Here is a 14714-nt window from a genome sequence, read left to right as displayed (position 1 = left end):
CTCAACATTGTTTTAAAGCCATAAATATTTTTGTAAATGTGGCTGCAGTGCTTTCGTTTTTCTGGTGTTTTATGGGTTTCCACTATGTGAAAACATTCATTTGGTGATACAACTCTAGTAGAGGAGGATTTGTGTTGTTTTCAGTTTGTGGCAGTTTTAAACCATGCTGCTAAGAATGCTCTCATATAAAAGATGGCATTATGCTGTCATGTGGGTTTTTTCTAAGACAGTACTCAAGGATGGAAATCCCACCTCACAGGAATACCACCTTTGACTTTACTACATACTACTGAAGTGGCTGTCTGAATTCATTCTCCCATATAGCTGGGTAATGAGCTCCTATCACTGTAAACATCCTTGTCAACCCCTGGCACTAGTATACATTCTTACCAATCATACGGGTGTGTAAAGGGTTTCTAACTGTGATTTTAACTTGTTTTTCCGAACACTATTCTGTGTTTGCTGGCCATCTGGAATTCCTTTTGTGAAACAACTGTCCAAGTGTTTTATCAATTTCTTTGTTGTATTATCTTTTTCTTATGGATTTACAGGAAGTTAAAAACATATTCTAAATGAACTGCTTGTTTACATGTTCTAAGTATTATTTTCAACTTTATGTCTTCTTTCTTCAATATCCCTAATAGTGTTTTGGAAAAAAGAAGTGTCAGAATGATCTTTCTTTTCATGGGGCTTGAACTTACGACCTGAAATGAAGACCTGAGTTGAGATCAAGAGTTGGGACACCTAATTGACTGAGCCACCCAGGCGCCCCCAGAATGATCTTTAAAAGCATACATAACATGCTAACACTTCTCTGTTTAAAGTTCAGTGGTGGGGCACCTGGGTGTCTCAGTTGATTGACTGACTCTTGATGTTAGCTCAGTTCATCAATGGCTTTCTATTGCACTTGAGACAAAATGCAAACTCCTAATATAAAGAGCTCTATATGATCTGATCATTAAGCTCTTCCTTAATAAATTAAATTATTTAGTTTTTAGGTTTTTATTTTGTACAATGAATGTGATTTTTTTCAGTTAAAAGCTATCCTTTCTCATTTTACCTAAAATCAACTTTATAACACTTCTGTAGTCTACTAACTCTTTCAAATGTTTTCCCTCTAAAGTTGAGATGGTGTAGCACAGGCCACTCAGCATTGCACATATCAACTAACTAGTGCCATCTAGAGGACAGAACACCCACACGTATGTGCTGAAAATGTTCAGACCAGCAAGGCATTAAAATAGAGCACCAGAAAAAAATAAAAATAAAAATAAATAAATAAATAAATAAATAAATAAAATAAAATAGAGCACTAGGTGATATCACTCACGCATGGTACTTTATTCTTTACCAAACTCTTTAAAATACCTATCCTCCTAATTTTCTTGATTATAAGGTGAGGTTCAGGGTAATTAATTTGTCTGGGGCTACACAGCTAAGAAATTCGAATGTCTGACTCTAAAGCACACCTACTCTAACAGAGCACACTCAAGGTACCTACAGTTTACTTATATTGTTGTTGTTTTTAAAGATTTTAACTTATTTGACACACACATAGAGCACAAGCAGGGAGAGCAGCAGAAGGAAAAAGAGAAGCAGATTCCCTGCTGAGCAGGGAACCCTATGTGGGGCTCAATCCAGGACCCTGGAATCACCACTTGTACCAAAGGTAGATGCTTAACCAACTGAGCCACTCAGGCATTTCTAGTTTACTTATATTGTTGCGGGAATATCCTCCATTATAAGAATTGGGACTGCCTATATTTTCTTTTTTTTTTTTTTTAATAATTTTTATTTTATTTATTTATGATAGGCACACAGTGAGAGAGAGAGAGAGGCAGAGACATAGGCAGAGGGAGAAGCAGGCTCCATGCACCGGGAGCCCGACGTGGGATTCGATCCCAGGTCTCCAGGATCGCGCCCTGGGCCAAAGGCAGGCGCCAAACCGCTGCGCCACCCAGGGATCCCCGGGACTGCCTATATTTTCATTAAGAAATCAAACATGTAGGGGTGCCTGGGTGGCATAATCAGTTAAGCACCCAATTCTTGGTTTCAGCTCAGGTCATGATTTTGAGGTTGCAAGACTGAGCCCCGCGTTAGGCTCTGTGTTCAGCAGAGTCCTTCAGGATTTTCTCTTTCCCTCTGCCCCTTCCCTCATTCACTCTTTGTCTCATTAAAATAAACAAATCTTTAAAAGAACCCCAAAACAACCAAACCAAACTTGTAGTCCTTTAAAAAAAAAAAAGCTAAGCAAAGGCTCTAACATTGCATGGTAACGTGGTTTAATGTTGAGATCCCTGCTTTTGTGTTAGGTGGTCCACAAGTATTTATTATGTTATGAAAAACTAAAAATATAAATAGAAGAACCAGGGAGGTATAATAACAGCATATCAAACCCAAGAATTATAATTTCAATTCTTTCTACCTTAGGTCCAAAAAAATAATGCTGAAAATGTGTACTAAATTTTGAATGAAAAAATTATTTTTATGCTTGACATAAATGGCTTAAGAGTTGAAAGCACAAAAGAACTGGAAGATTCAATCAACTTCTTAACTTTATCTTTAGTATTCTGTAGAAGGATTAATAAGACATTTTTGGGGAAGTTGTTTGGAACCTAATTCTTCGGTTTGGGAAAGAACAGACTTATCTGAAGGTGGCTGAGTATTCAACTTTCATTTTAAAAAAATTACTAAAGAATTAACAGAAACTGAAATAGAGTTGTGCTAAACTGAGTATTTCCTTCCGCAAATCTCCAGGGAACATACTGAAATTATTTCGTCTTTTAAAAAATGTTGGAGCACCAACAGAATTTAGAGGCTATCCAGTTTGGTGAATGTGCCCAGTGTCTTGTCCAAAGGCAAGCAGTCACAGTAAATGGCCATTCGTAAAGTTCCTCTCTTAAAGAAACATTTTACTGTATTTTTTTCCTCAAGGAATATCTGGAATTATTTTCTTTATATGTGTTAATGGATTTTTGGACTACAATCCTCTTGATTCATAGGAAAATAAAAGGTCATTTGTGTGGTTTGCTTGTCTTAGTTTAAGCTTTATAATAGGAAACTGATGTTCCAATTTGCTTTTCTCTTTCTGGTCCATTTTATAAATCTCCAGTATTTGGCGACACCTAGAAAAATGGGCCCTTTTTGCCCGGTTGTCGGATAGCTCTCTTTTCAATTTTCTGAGGAACCTCTATACTATTTTCCAGAGTGGCTGCACCAGTTTGCATTCCCACCAAAAGTGTTATTAAGAGGCTTTCCCTTTCTCTGCAACCTTGCCATCATCTGTCATTTCCTGACTTGTTAATTTTAGCCATTTTGACTGGTGTGAGGTGGTAGCTCATTGTAGTTTTAATTTGTACTTGCCTGATGCTGAGTGACATGGAGCATTTTTTTATGTGTCTGTTGGCCATTTGTATGTCTTCTTTGGAGAAATGTCTGTTCATGTCTTTGGCTCATTTCTTCATTGGATTATTTGCTCTTTGGGTGTTGAGTTTGCTAAGCTCTTTATAGGTATTTACCGCTAAGATACAAATGTAGTGATCCGAAGGAGCACCTGCACCCTAATTTTTATAGCAGCAATGTAGACAATAGCCAAACTATGGAAAGAGGCCAGATATCCATTGACAGATAAATGGATAAAAAAAACCACGGCAGGTATATATAGATATAGATATATCTACACACACACACACTGGAATACTACTCGGCCATCAGAAGGACTGAAATCTTGCCATTTGCAACAATGTGGATGGAACTAGAGGGTATTACGCTAAGTGATAAGTGATATAAGTCAATCAGAGAAAGACAATTATATGATCTCACTCATGTGGAATTTAACAAAACAGGATCATAGAGGAAGGGAGGGAAAAATAAAATGAGATGAAATCAGAGAGGGAGACAAACCATAAGAGACACTTAATCATAGGAAACAAATTGAGGGTCACTAGAGGGAGGCGGGGGATGGGGTGATGGACATTAAGGAGGGCTTATTATGTAATGAGCACTGGGTATTGTATAAGACTGATGAATCACTGAACTCTTCTTCTGAAACTAATAATACATTATATGTTAATTAACTGAATTTAAATTTAAAAAAAGAAGAAAATTTATTCCAAAGCTACTGTAATCAAAGCAATTTTGACTGGCGTAAAAATGGATATATAGATCAGTTAAATAGGATTGAGTCCAGATATAAACCTATATATGGTCAATTGATTTTGAACAAGAGTGGGATGCCTGAATGGCTCAACAGATGAGCATCTGCCTTCAGCTTAGGGCGTCATCCCAGTCCAGGGATCGAGTCCTGGATTGGGCTTTCTGTGAGGAGCCTGCTTCTCCCTCTGCCTATGTCTCTGCCTCTCTCTATGACTCTCATGAATAAATGAAATCTTTAAAAAAAGAAGATTTGAACAAGAGTGTCAAGACAATTCAGTAGGTATAGAAGAGTCTTTTCAACAAATGATTCTGGGATACTAGATATCTACATGTAAAAAAAAGAACATTTATTTCATACCATGTACAAAAATTAACTCAAAATGGATCACAGAAGTAAATGTAAGAGCTAAATATATAAAATTCTTAGGAGAAATCATAGGTGTAAATGTTTGTAAAATTATCTTTGGCAATGAGTTCTTAGAAATAATACTAAAAGCACAATGGACAAAAGAAAATATGAAGAACCTGAAACCCACTCAATATTTTAAATACTGTGCTTTAAAGGATGTCATAAGAAAATGAAATGGCAACCTTTAGAATGGGAGAATATATTTATAATCAATTTATCTGACAAGCAGCTTCTATCTAGAATATATAAGGAACTCTTACAACTCACCAATAAAAAGGATAACACAATTTAAAAACTGGGCACAGGATCTGAACAGGTATTTCTCCAAATAAGATATACAAATGTCCAATAAGCATGAAAAATTTTCAACATCATTAGTCATTGGGGAAATAAAATGAAAACAACAACAAGATTTCACTTCTAGGATGCTTAAAATTAAAAAGGCAGAAAATAATAAGCAGTAGTGAGGATGAGGAGCAACTGAGATGCTGTTTCATTGTTAGTTGAATTATAAAATGCTGCTATTTTGAAAATGGTTTCTCAGTTTCTCAAAATGTTAAATGTAGAGTTGTTATGTGATTCAATAATTCTATGCCTAGGTATATACCCAAGAGAAATAAAAACATATATCCACACAAAAATTTATTACATAAATGTGCAGATCAGCATTATGCATAATAGCCAAAAAAAGTAGAAACAATCTCGATATCCAATCATAGATGAATGGATAAAACAAAATGTGGTATACTCATACAATGGAGTATTTTATTCAACCACTGAAAAGAATTAAATATGGATAGATGCCACACAATGCGTGAACTTTGAAAACATGAACTTTATGAAAAATGAATTAAGACAATTACAAAAGACCACATATTGCAAGATTAATGTATATGAAATGTCCGAAATAAGCAAATCAATAGAAAGAAAAAGTATATTCATGGTTCTGAGAAGCTGTGGAAGGAAAATGGAGAATAACTGCCAATGGGAATGGAGATTCTTTTGGAGTGATAAAGTATTCTAAAATTAGTGATAAGGGTTGATCGACTTTGTCAAAATACTAAAAATGACTGGGACACTTGGGTGGCTCAGCGGTTGAGTGTCTGCCTTCGACTCAGGGCATGATCCTGGAGACCTGGGATCAAGTCCCGCATTGGGTTCCCTGCATGGAGCCTGCTTTTCCCTCTGCCTGTATCTCTGCCTCCCTCTCTCTCTCTCTCTCTGTGTGTCTCTATGAATAAATAAATAAATAAAATCTTAAAAAAAAAAACTAAAAATGACTGGTTTACAAAGGTTAATTTTATGGTATGTAAATTATATCTCAATGAAGCTGTTATTAAAAAACAATTGGTAAATACATGATGGAAATGTGTATAAATCATGCCAAATCTCAGAAGAAAGAATGGGCCCTTTTTTAACAGTTAACTTACCTTCTTTTTTTAAAAAAATTTATTAAAGAGAGCATGCAGCTCTTGATCTTGGGGTAATGAGTTCAAACACTATGTTGGGGATAGTTCACTTAAATTAATTTTGGGGATCCCTGGGTCGCTCAGTGGTTTAGCGCCTGCCTTTGGCCCAGAGCGTGATCCTGGAGTCCCGGGATCAAGGCTCATGTCAGGCTCCCTTCATGGAGCCTGCTTCTCCCTCTGCCTATGTCTCTGCTTCTCTCTCTGTGTGTCTCTCATGAATAAATAAATAAAATCTTAAAAAAAAATTAATTTTAAAAGTCATTTTTTCTGGAAATCTGAGGCCTGTGTATATTAAACCTAGATATGGAGCCAAGTATGTGTCTTCCTTTGAAAGATAAAGCTCACTTTCAAATACCATGCTACGAAAGTCTCTACTCCAAAGCTATTTCAATTTTATGCAGTTTGAAAATTGAGGACCACCACTGGCTTTTTTACAGGTAACTATACTGTTTTTGGCACCAGAATTTCCTTGCGCCTTATTTCACTTGTTTGTTGAGAACCTTGTAACTATGGAGTCAACTAAAACCTTTCATTTGGATTCTCAGGCTTGAGTTTTGACTAAGTCCCCTAAAATAACTTGTTATACAAAGTTAACTACTGGGCAGCCCCGGTGGCTCAGCGGGGACTTGATAAAATTTGTCAATCACGTGGATGAGTAATGGTATCCTGAAGCGGGTTTTAATTTGCTTTTCCCTGATTACTAAGGAGATGTAGCATCTTTTCACTATAGTTTCCTAAAGTGTATTTATATTTATTCTATATATTCAAGAAGTAAATTACTATAGGAGAAATTTAAAATTAACATTTCAGTTAAATTAAAAAAACTTAAAAATATATTAACAATAGAAACCAAAGACAAGTGTTCTTGATTCTTTCCTGTCTCAGACTCTGCACATATTATCTAGATTTCACATATTTTTAGTTTCAACTAATAATGAAGAATAAGAAGTAAAAAAAGAATTTTTTTAAATAAGTAAAAAAATTATTTTTATAAGAAGTAAAAAAAAAAAAAATTCTTCACCTGAATCTAATATAACATTGTATGCCAACTATCTCTCAATTAAAAAAACAATTCTGATCGGTGATATAATTTCAGAGCCAAGGAAGAAATTAATTTTCAAACATCTCACCACTGTAGTCTAAGTGAGATTTAAAAGTCTAGGGATCCCTGGGTGGCGCAGTGGTTTGGCGCCTGCCTTTGGCCCAGGGCGTGATCCTGGAGACCCGGGATCGAATCCCACGTCGCGCTCCCGGTGCATGGAGCCTGCTTCTCCCTCTGCCTGTGTCTCTGCCTCTCTCTCTCTGTGTGTGTGACTATCATAAATAAAAAAAAATAAATAAATAAAAATAAAAGTCTATATGCTGTATGGTCTGAATATGAATTTTATGGATACTAAATATACACTAGCAGTGTTCACGTGATCAGCCAATGGCTATTACACAAGGTAGATGCAAATACATTGCGATGTTACTAAACACCACACAACAATGATGCAAGACTTACATGAGCAGCAAAAGACTGGCACATACCCAAGTAATGCTCATGCACTCTAACAACTTCACAAAGTCCAGGGTCTTCAGAATCCAGGGGCAGAATTCCTGGAAATCGACAGGAGAAACTTAACAGAAACAATCCCATAAATGAATTCATTCCTAATGAGATGCCAGTAAGTATTAGTCTAAATTTTGTTCACTAGAATTTTGAGGAAGATTCCAGTAATTATTAGTGTGGGGAAGGAAGAGGCCTCAGAAGTATGGAAGGGAAGCAGACTGTTCATTTTCTGTCATGAAGGCTATATTGCCTATGCTCTCTTTCTTTTTCTTCCTCTTCTGTGACCTGAGTGATGGTGTCCTATGTACAGAGGCAAGTTAGAGATTTGGGGGCACCTGGATTCCTCATTAAAATTGTTCTTGATGCACAGCTACCTTCCCGCGGTTTGATTCTGTAAGATGCTTCTAGTAAAATCCCATTTTCCTCTATGCTAATCCCGATTTCATATTTGGTCTCTTACAAAGGAATCTTGAGGGGTGCCTGGGTGGCTCAGTGGTTGAGCGTCTGCGTTTGGCTCAGGGCGTGATCCCAGAATCCCGGGATCGAGGCCTGCACTGGAATCCCTGCAGGGAGCCTGCTTCTCCCTCTGCCTATGTTTCTGCCTCTCTCCCTGTGTCTTTCATGAATAAATAAATAAAATCTTTAAAAAAACAACACAAAAGGAATCTTGAGTAACACAGTGTCATTGACTTCTTGGATGAATAAGACAGAAATAGGTGCACCTGGGTGGCTCAGTGGATTAAGCGTCTGCCTTCTGATTAGGGTCCTGGGATCGAGCCTGAGTCAGGCTCCCTGCTCAGTGGGGTGCTTGCTTCTCCCTGTCCCTCTGCTCACCCCCCTGGCTCATGCTCTCCCTGTCAGTCTCAAAAAAAACAAATAAAATCTTTAAATATATATATATATGTACATATATACATATATATATATTTTTAAAGACAGAAATAGTAAGTTCTCTAAGAAAAATACATGAGTCAAAGGCAATACCATAAAAAGCTATTAACAACTTCAAGCATACCATAAAGTTGATATTTTTCTAAGTTTAAGTATCTTCCTATCAATATTTTCTACACAGAAATGTTAATTTTCAAAACTATTATTAAAGTCATATTTTATATGTTTGTGTGACTGTTTAGGATATAATAATATAAATACATATATATTGGGAGAATAGTATTCACTGTGGGTTTTTAAGATAACCATTCATCTGAAGATTTCCAGTGGACTTTCGGTTTTACAAGATTACTGAGGGAGCAGCTCTGTGAAATGCAAGCTGGATATGGAGAGCGGAGCTTCCATACAGCCCGGTCAGTGAGCAGTCTTCAAGCAGGTGACTTGTGACTGTGCGTTCCAGAATTTGCAGTCGAGTCATAGACTAGGGTCCTGTCAGGAAAGGCTGTACCGACCACATTAATAACTATGGTCATCTTTCTATCACATTGTTCAATAGTCAAATAGTAGAAGGTTTTAAATATTCTGCTATTGAGAATTTAACTCCAAATTCTCTTCATCAGTGGATACTTGTGAGCAGATTCAGGATATATGTATTCTTTTTTGTTTGTTTAAGATTTTATTTGAGAAAGAGTGAGTAAGCACAAGTGGGGTGAGAGGCAGAGGGAGAGGGAGAAGTTGACTTCCTCTGAGCAAGGAGCCCCGATCTGGGGCTTGATCCCAGGACCCTGGGATCATGACCTGAGCTTAAGGCAGATGCTTAACCGCCTGAGCCCCCCAGGCGCCCCTGTATGTATCCTATCCAAAGCAAAGGACACAAGAAACATTAATAATTGCCTTGGAAAAAGAAGAGATGACAGTAAAATAGAGGACTTGAAATAGGGCTATAAATTATAACTTACCGACGACTTCATCATCTGGTTGAAAGAATGATACCTTGCTTCCAACTTAAAGAGGAGAGAAAATTAATTTGTATTGTGAGATTATTAAATGCCACTGTTACTTAACTACTAAAATAAATTCATGGGTTTATTAAAAAAAGTCACTGACTCAGAGAAAAGGCCAAGAACTTCTAGGACACTTTGATGGTCAATTATAAAGACTGTAGGATAGAACACTTCAAATCTGGATTCTGCACATAGTGCTCCACAAAATCTGGGTCATGTGGCTGCTGACACCACAGAGGATGATGTTTGTGTTGCTAAGGATGAAGGAATAAAGGAAAATAATCCACTCTGCAGCTCTTATGATGATTACACTGCCTTCCACCCCTCCTGTGGCGAGCCCAATCTCCTGTCATTATTTTATTTTATTTATTTATTTTTAAATTTTTTTTATTTATGATAGTCACACACACACAGAGAGAGAGAGAGAGAGAGAAAGAGAGAGAGAGAGAGAGAGGCAGAGACACAGGCAGAGGGAGAAGCAGGCTCCATGCACTGGGAGTCCGATGTGGGATTCGATCCCGGGTCTCCAGGATCGTGCCCTGGGCCAAAGGCAGGCGCCAAACCACTGCGCCACCCAGGGATCCCTCCTGTCATTATTTTAGGTGCAGAACCTAAGACATACAGTGGCAGACTCTGGTAGGAGTCATGCACAGAATTACTTCAATTTGGGATTATAGATATAATTCAGACTGGTATCAAGAAACTTCTTAGAATTACATAGAAATGATGATTACATTTTCTCTGCACATGGTAGAGAAAAAGCCTCTACCACCAGTCAATTCTTTAGATATCTTTGTTCAAATAGTTACAAGAAGGAAAGGAAAATCCCAAACATTGAATGCCTGCTTGCAGTATCTCATTTGATCTTCATCACATTTAACTCATGATTGTAGGTATGATTATTCTTAGTTAACAGATGACACTAATGTAATGCAATGAAGGAAGATGAAGGGAGTAGCCTCTTTGGCTGGCTAAGGGAAAGATGGTTCCAGAGCTCATTTGTTGGTACTCTACAAGCAACTGTTTGATATTCCTACTTTCAAATCTTCTTTTCACAGTTTGCTCTTCTCTGGATCCCTCCCTGTACCATCCTCCCAATATTTTTGGCTTCTGATGCACTATACTTTTCCCTTTTTTGGCTGCTGATCCCTGTCTTCCTGGGATCACTCTGATCCTTTTCAATTGGCTTCCTTCATACTCCTTTCAGTTGCCTCCCAAAGAGTGGCTATGTTTATGGTCCTCCTCCATTTCTACTCTGATTTCATATACAATTGACATGGGAACAATTCTCAAATATATACAGTTCTAGCAAGAACTCTCTTACATTTGAGCTTAAACTCACACAATTGCTTAATAGACCTCTCCAGTGAGATGTCACTTATGTACCTAGAACTCAACAAGTATAAATCTAAACTCACCATCTTCCTCCAAATCAGATCCTTTTCCCTTCTCAATTAGTGGCACCAATTCATACCTTAACTAGAATGGGGGTAAATCACTCCTGGCTCTTACTTGCTTTTATTCTCCTGTTCATTAATTTTTTTTTTTCCTGTTCATTAATTATTCAGTCCTGCTAACGTTACTTCCTCAGTATTTCTTGAACATGCACCTCTGCCACCACTATCTAGGTTATGGATTTTGTCACCTCTTGCTTGTTAGTCTATGACCCAACTAGTCCTCTTGCCTACAGCCTCAAAAGCATCCTTCATACGGGCACTCCAATAATCTTCCTAAAACCCAATTTGACATATGAGGCTCATTATGCCTCTGGCCCTTGTCTACCATCCTGCCTCATATTTTGGGATAAGGAATCAGTGTTTATATCATTAAAATATTTTGTTTGTTATCTTTTATTCTGCTATTTTTGAAGGAGAATTTTCCTGACAAACTGTTTCTCTGCTGTCAAATATATCTTGCCTCTGACTCCTGCCCGGAACTTTGCTTTTGCCCTGACAACACCAAACTCTGTAATTGTTACGAAACATCAGATTATCACTCGCTTCTGTCTTTGTATATGACACCCTCTGTGCTGAGTACAATTCTCCTTAGTCTGGTTAAAGTACCCAAGAAGCCTTTCCTGTTGCTTCTGGTTGGGCTGGATAGCTCTCTTCTGAGCTTTCATAATAATCTGCTCATAAGGATGTATTTGTCTTTACCCTAGGAAGTAAATTCCTTGAGGAATTTTGGAAGGAAAATTCCTTTGAGGGCAGGGACTCTGTCTCATTTAATATTCAAAGCTCTTAGCAAATGCTCACTATATCTGGTGTGAATGAATGAATGAATGCAATGACATGACAATGATCATATTCTATTAGAATTATTATTTTTATTTTCCTACAGTCTAAGAAGAAAAAAGAAGAAATGAAATTATGATTTACCTGTATCTGAAGAAAACGTTGAGAAAGAGTCAAATATATTACAGATTAAAATCACAGGTAAAACTCAGTCTAACCCATATTACATACTCATTTACTCACTCACATATGCAGAAAGAACAAACATACTGATTGATCATGAACTACCTATTAGCAATGGATATGAAAAGTAGGTCTATTTAGAAACAAATTATCTCAAATACTTAGACTTACTGTCTTGCATGTTAAGACCATTACTTACTAAATAAAACTTAATTTTTTTTATTTAAGGCAATCATAAACTTTACTGGTTTTTTCTTCCCATTTTTGCATGAGCAGACTGATTTTAAATGCTCAATTTTAGGCAAACTTAAAAAATTGAATGTGAATGTAGTTACTATTATTATAAATTTTGGCCCAAAGCCAACCTACACAAGTTATTTATGGTTTGTAAACATTATAAAAAGAACAACGTTGGTCATTCCATTAACTATAATTACTCATGGATTTAAACAAATAAAATCCAAATATTTACTAAACTCTAATAAGCTCTTTAATTATAAGACATCAATTAGAAAAATAAAATTAAAAGAAAAACACTAAGTTCCACTTTTCTTTTTAATTAAAAAAGGGAAACATTTTTGTATAATTATATTTCACATCTGAGGAAGTGTACATAATTTTATGAACTGTTAAATCAATTAGCTACCATTTAATTCCTTCATCTTAGAAAGTAAGTATAGATATTGACATCTGTAAACTTACCATCCAACACAATTCCAGCAATTTCTCTCCCAACAGGAAAGAAATCTTTCTCCATCTTCATTTCTGTCAGAAGCTAAATCATGACAGACTGTTATTGTTAAGAATAAATCCTGGTTTCTTCTCATATATAAGGAAAGCAAGAGCAAAAATTAGACCACAGAAAAAGCAAAAATGATTTAATTTTTGGAGTTAAGACAAAGCAAAACACTTCACAAAATTAGTTTCTCTCTATAGTGGGCAACCAAGAGTTGCCTGAACAATTAGTTGATCTGAAGAATTTAGGTATTAGTATTATTATTCAAATCACCACTAGCATCCTTTATTTAGCAATTTTACTTGCCACATATGAAAGGAAATTATGGCCAAAAGTCTAAATACTTTTTACTAGTCACTTCATTCTGGTGGGGCGAAGGGAGTTTGGAGAAGATATTGCTGAATAAAGGGGATGTAGTCATGGAGGAAAAAAGGGTCTCCATTCCAACATCTTTGGACATCATCTGTGTGTTTCTCACAAGTCTCAGGTAAAGGGCAGGTGGAATAAAGCTATGGATATGCATAAAGGAAACTGCCATACAATTTCAGAGTGGAGTTTCTTTTTTTTTGAAAGGGTAGATTACTATTATTATTTTTAAAAGTTTTTTTTTTTTTTTTTGAGAGAGAGAGGGTGAGAGTACGAGAGAGAGGGGCAGAAGAGAGTGAGGGAGTTTCAAGCAGACTCCATGACTAGTAAGAAGACCATTGTGGGGCATGCTGTCAGGATCCTGAGATCATGACCTGACCTAAAACCAAGAGTCGGATGCCCAACCAATGGCGCCACCCAGGCACCCCAAGGATAAATTATTATTATTTTTTAAAAGATTTTATTTATGTATTCACAAGAGACACAGAGAGAGAGGCAGAGACACAGGCAGAGGGAGAAGCAGGCTCCACGCAGGGAGCCTGATATAGAACTTGATCCCAGATTCTGGTATTATGTCCTGAACCAAAGGCAGATGCTCAACTGCTGAGCCACCCAGGCATCTTGGATAAATCATTTTTTAAGAGGCATTTTGTTAGATTCTGAACCAATTAAATGCTTGAATTTTAAAGTGGCAGCATACATAAACCTGTAGCTCCTGCCACTTGCACTTTTATAATAATACTGATATGCTAGACATATTTAAAGATATAAGATTGTAGGAACCACAAGAAAAAAAAATAAAATCTTTAAAACAATAGTATTAATCTTTACAAAACTGAGTAAATGGATCTGCTTTATCATGGCACATTTATTATGTGTAATAACCACACCTTATTAACTATTTGAAGACTGTTCACATACTTCATATCAACCATGACTGATGACTGGGGTGGTAGGAGGTTGAGGATGTGTAATTATGAGCAAGAGAGAGACAGAGAAATGACATGAAGAATATGAACCCTGCCTAAAGACATTAACTAGAAATAGCGACAGAATAGTTAATAAGCCACTGATTAGATTTCTAGTTTTATTTTTACTGTATTTATAAAAGTAGTTTCTTCCTTGGGTCGCCTGGGTGGCTCAGTCAGTTAAGTATCTGCTTTCAGCTCAGGTCATGATCCGGGATCCTGGAATCAAGCCTCATGTGGGGCTCCCTGCTCAGCAGGGGGTCTGCTTCCCCTCTCCCTCTACCCCTCCCCCTGTTCATGCTCTCTTTCTCTCAGAAATAAATATAAATAATCTTAAAAAAAAAGTAATTTCTTAAAGGCCTTAATTATAAATTCTCAGCCTTTCACAATGTAAAGGAGTTTATGAGCTATTTTCATGTAATAATATAAAATGTATGACTTCAGCTAGATAACAGTTTAATACAGAAACACAAAAATTCACATTACATTTTTTTCCCCTAGCTGTTTTAGTCTTCTAAGAATGTTATTTTTTTGGCACTCCGAAGTCAGTTCTCATTATATATTTGTACACTAAATATACCAGGAACTCTCATTTGACTTTTGGTCAAAATAAAAGCCTCATACTGGGCAGCCCGGGTGGCTCAGCGGTTTAGTGCCGCCTTCAGCCCTGGGCCTGATCCTGGAGACCCAGGATCGAGTCCCATGTTGGACTCCCTGCATGGAGCCTGCTTCTCCCTCTGCCTGTGT

At 36.9% G+C, this 14714-nt stretch overlaps 1 protein-coding gene across 8 annotated transcripts in view; it reads right to left on the bottom strand.

The window, feature by feature from the left end:
* The window catches only part of CRYZL1 (crystallin zeta like 1), a 36214-nt gene that overhangs the window by 10793 nt on the left and 10707 nt on the right, over positions 1 to 14714 (bottom strand). For 3 of the 8 annotated variants that reach the window (XM_025985133.2, XM_025985132.2, XM_072740773.1), the window contains 3 exons: positions 12600 to 12672; positions 9436 to 9480; positions 7564 to 7632 (listed from right to left, as the gene is read on the bottom strand). In XM_025985133.2, coding sequence (XP_025840918.1) covers positions 7564 to 7632; positions 9436 to 9480; positions 12600 to 12672 — 187 coding nt within the window. The remainder of the gene's footprint in view (positions 1 to 7563; positions 7633 to 9435; positions 9481 to 12599; positions 12673 to 14714) is intronic. The other 5 variants (XM_025985136.2, XM_072740775.1, XM_025985134.2 and 2 more) reach the window with 3 other exon arrangements.

Source organism: Vulpes vulpes, chromosome 15, assembly GCF_048418805.1.
Source record: "Vulpes vulpes isolate BD-2025 chromosome 15, VulVul3, whole genome shotgun sequence".
NCBI classification, from domain to species: Eukaryota; Metazoa; Chordata; class Mammalia; order Carnivora; family Canidae; genus Vulpes; species Vulpes vulpes.
The sequence above is the reverse complement of the archived record's forward strand: the minus strand, read 5'-3'. Positions and strand labels throughout refer to the sequence as shown.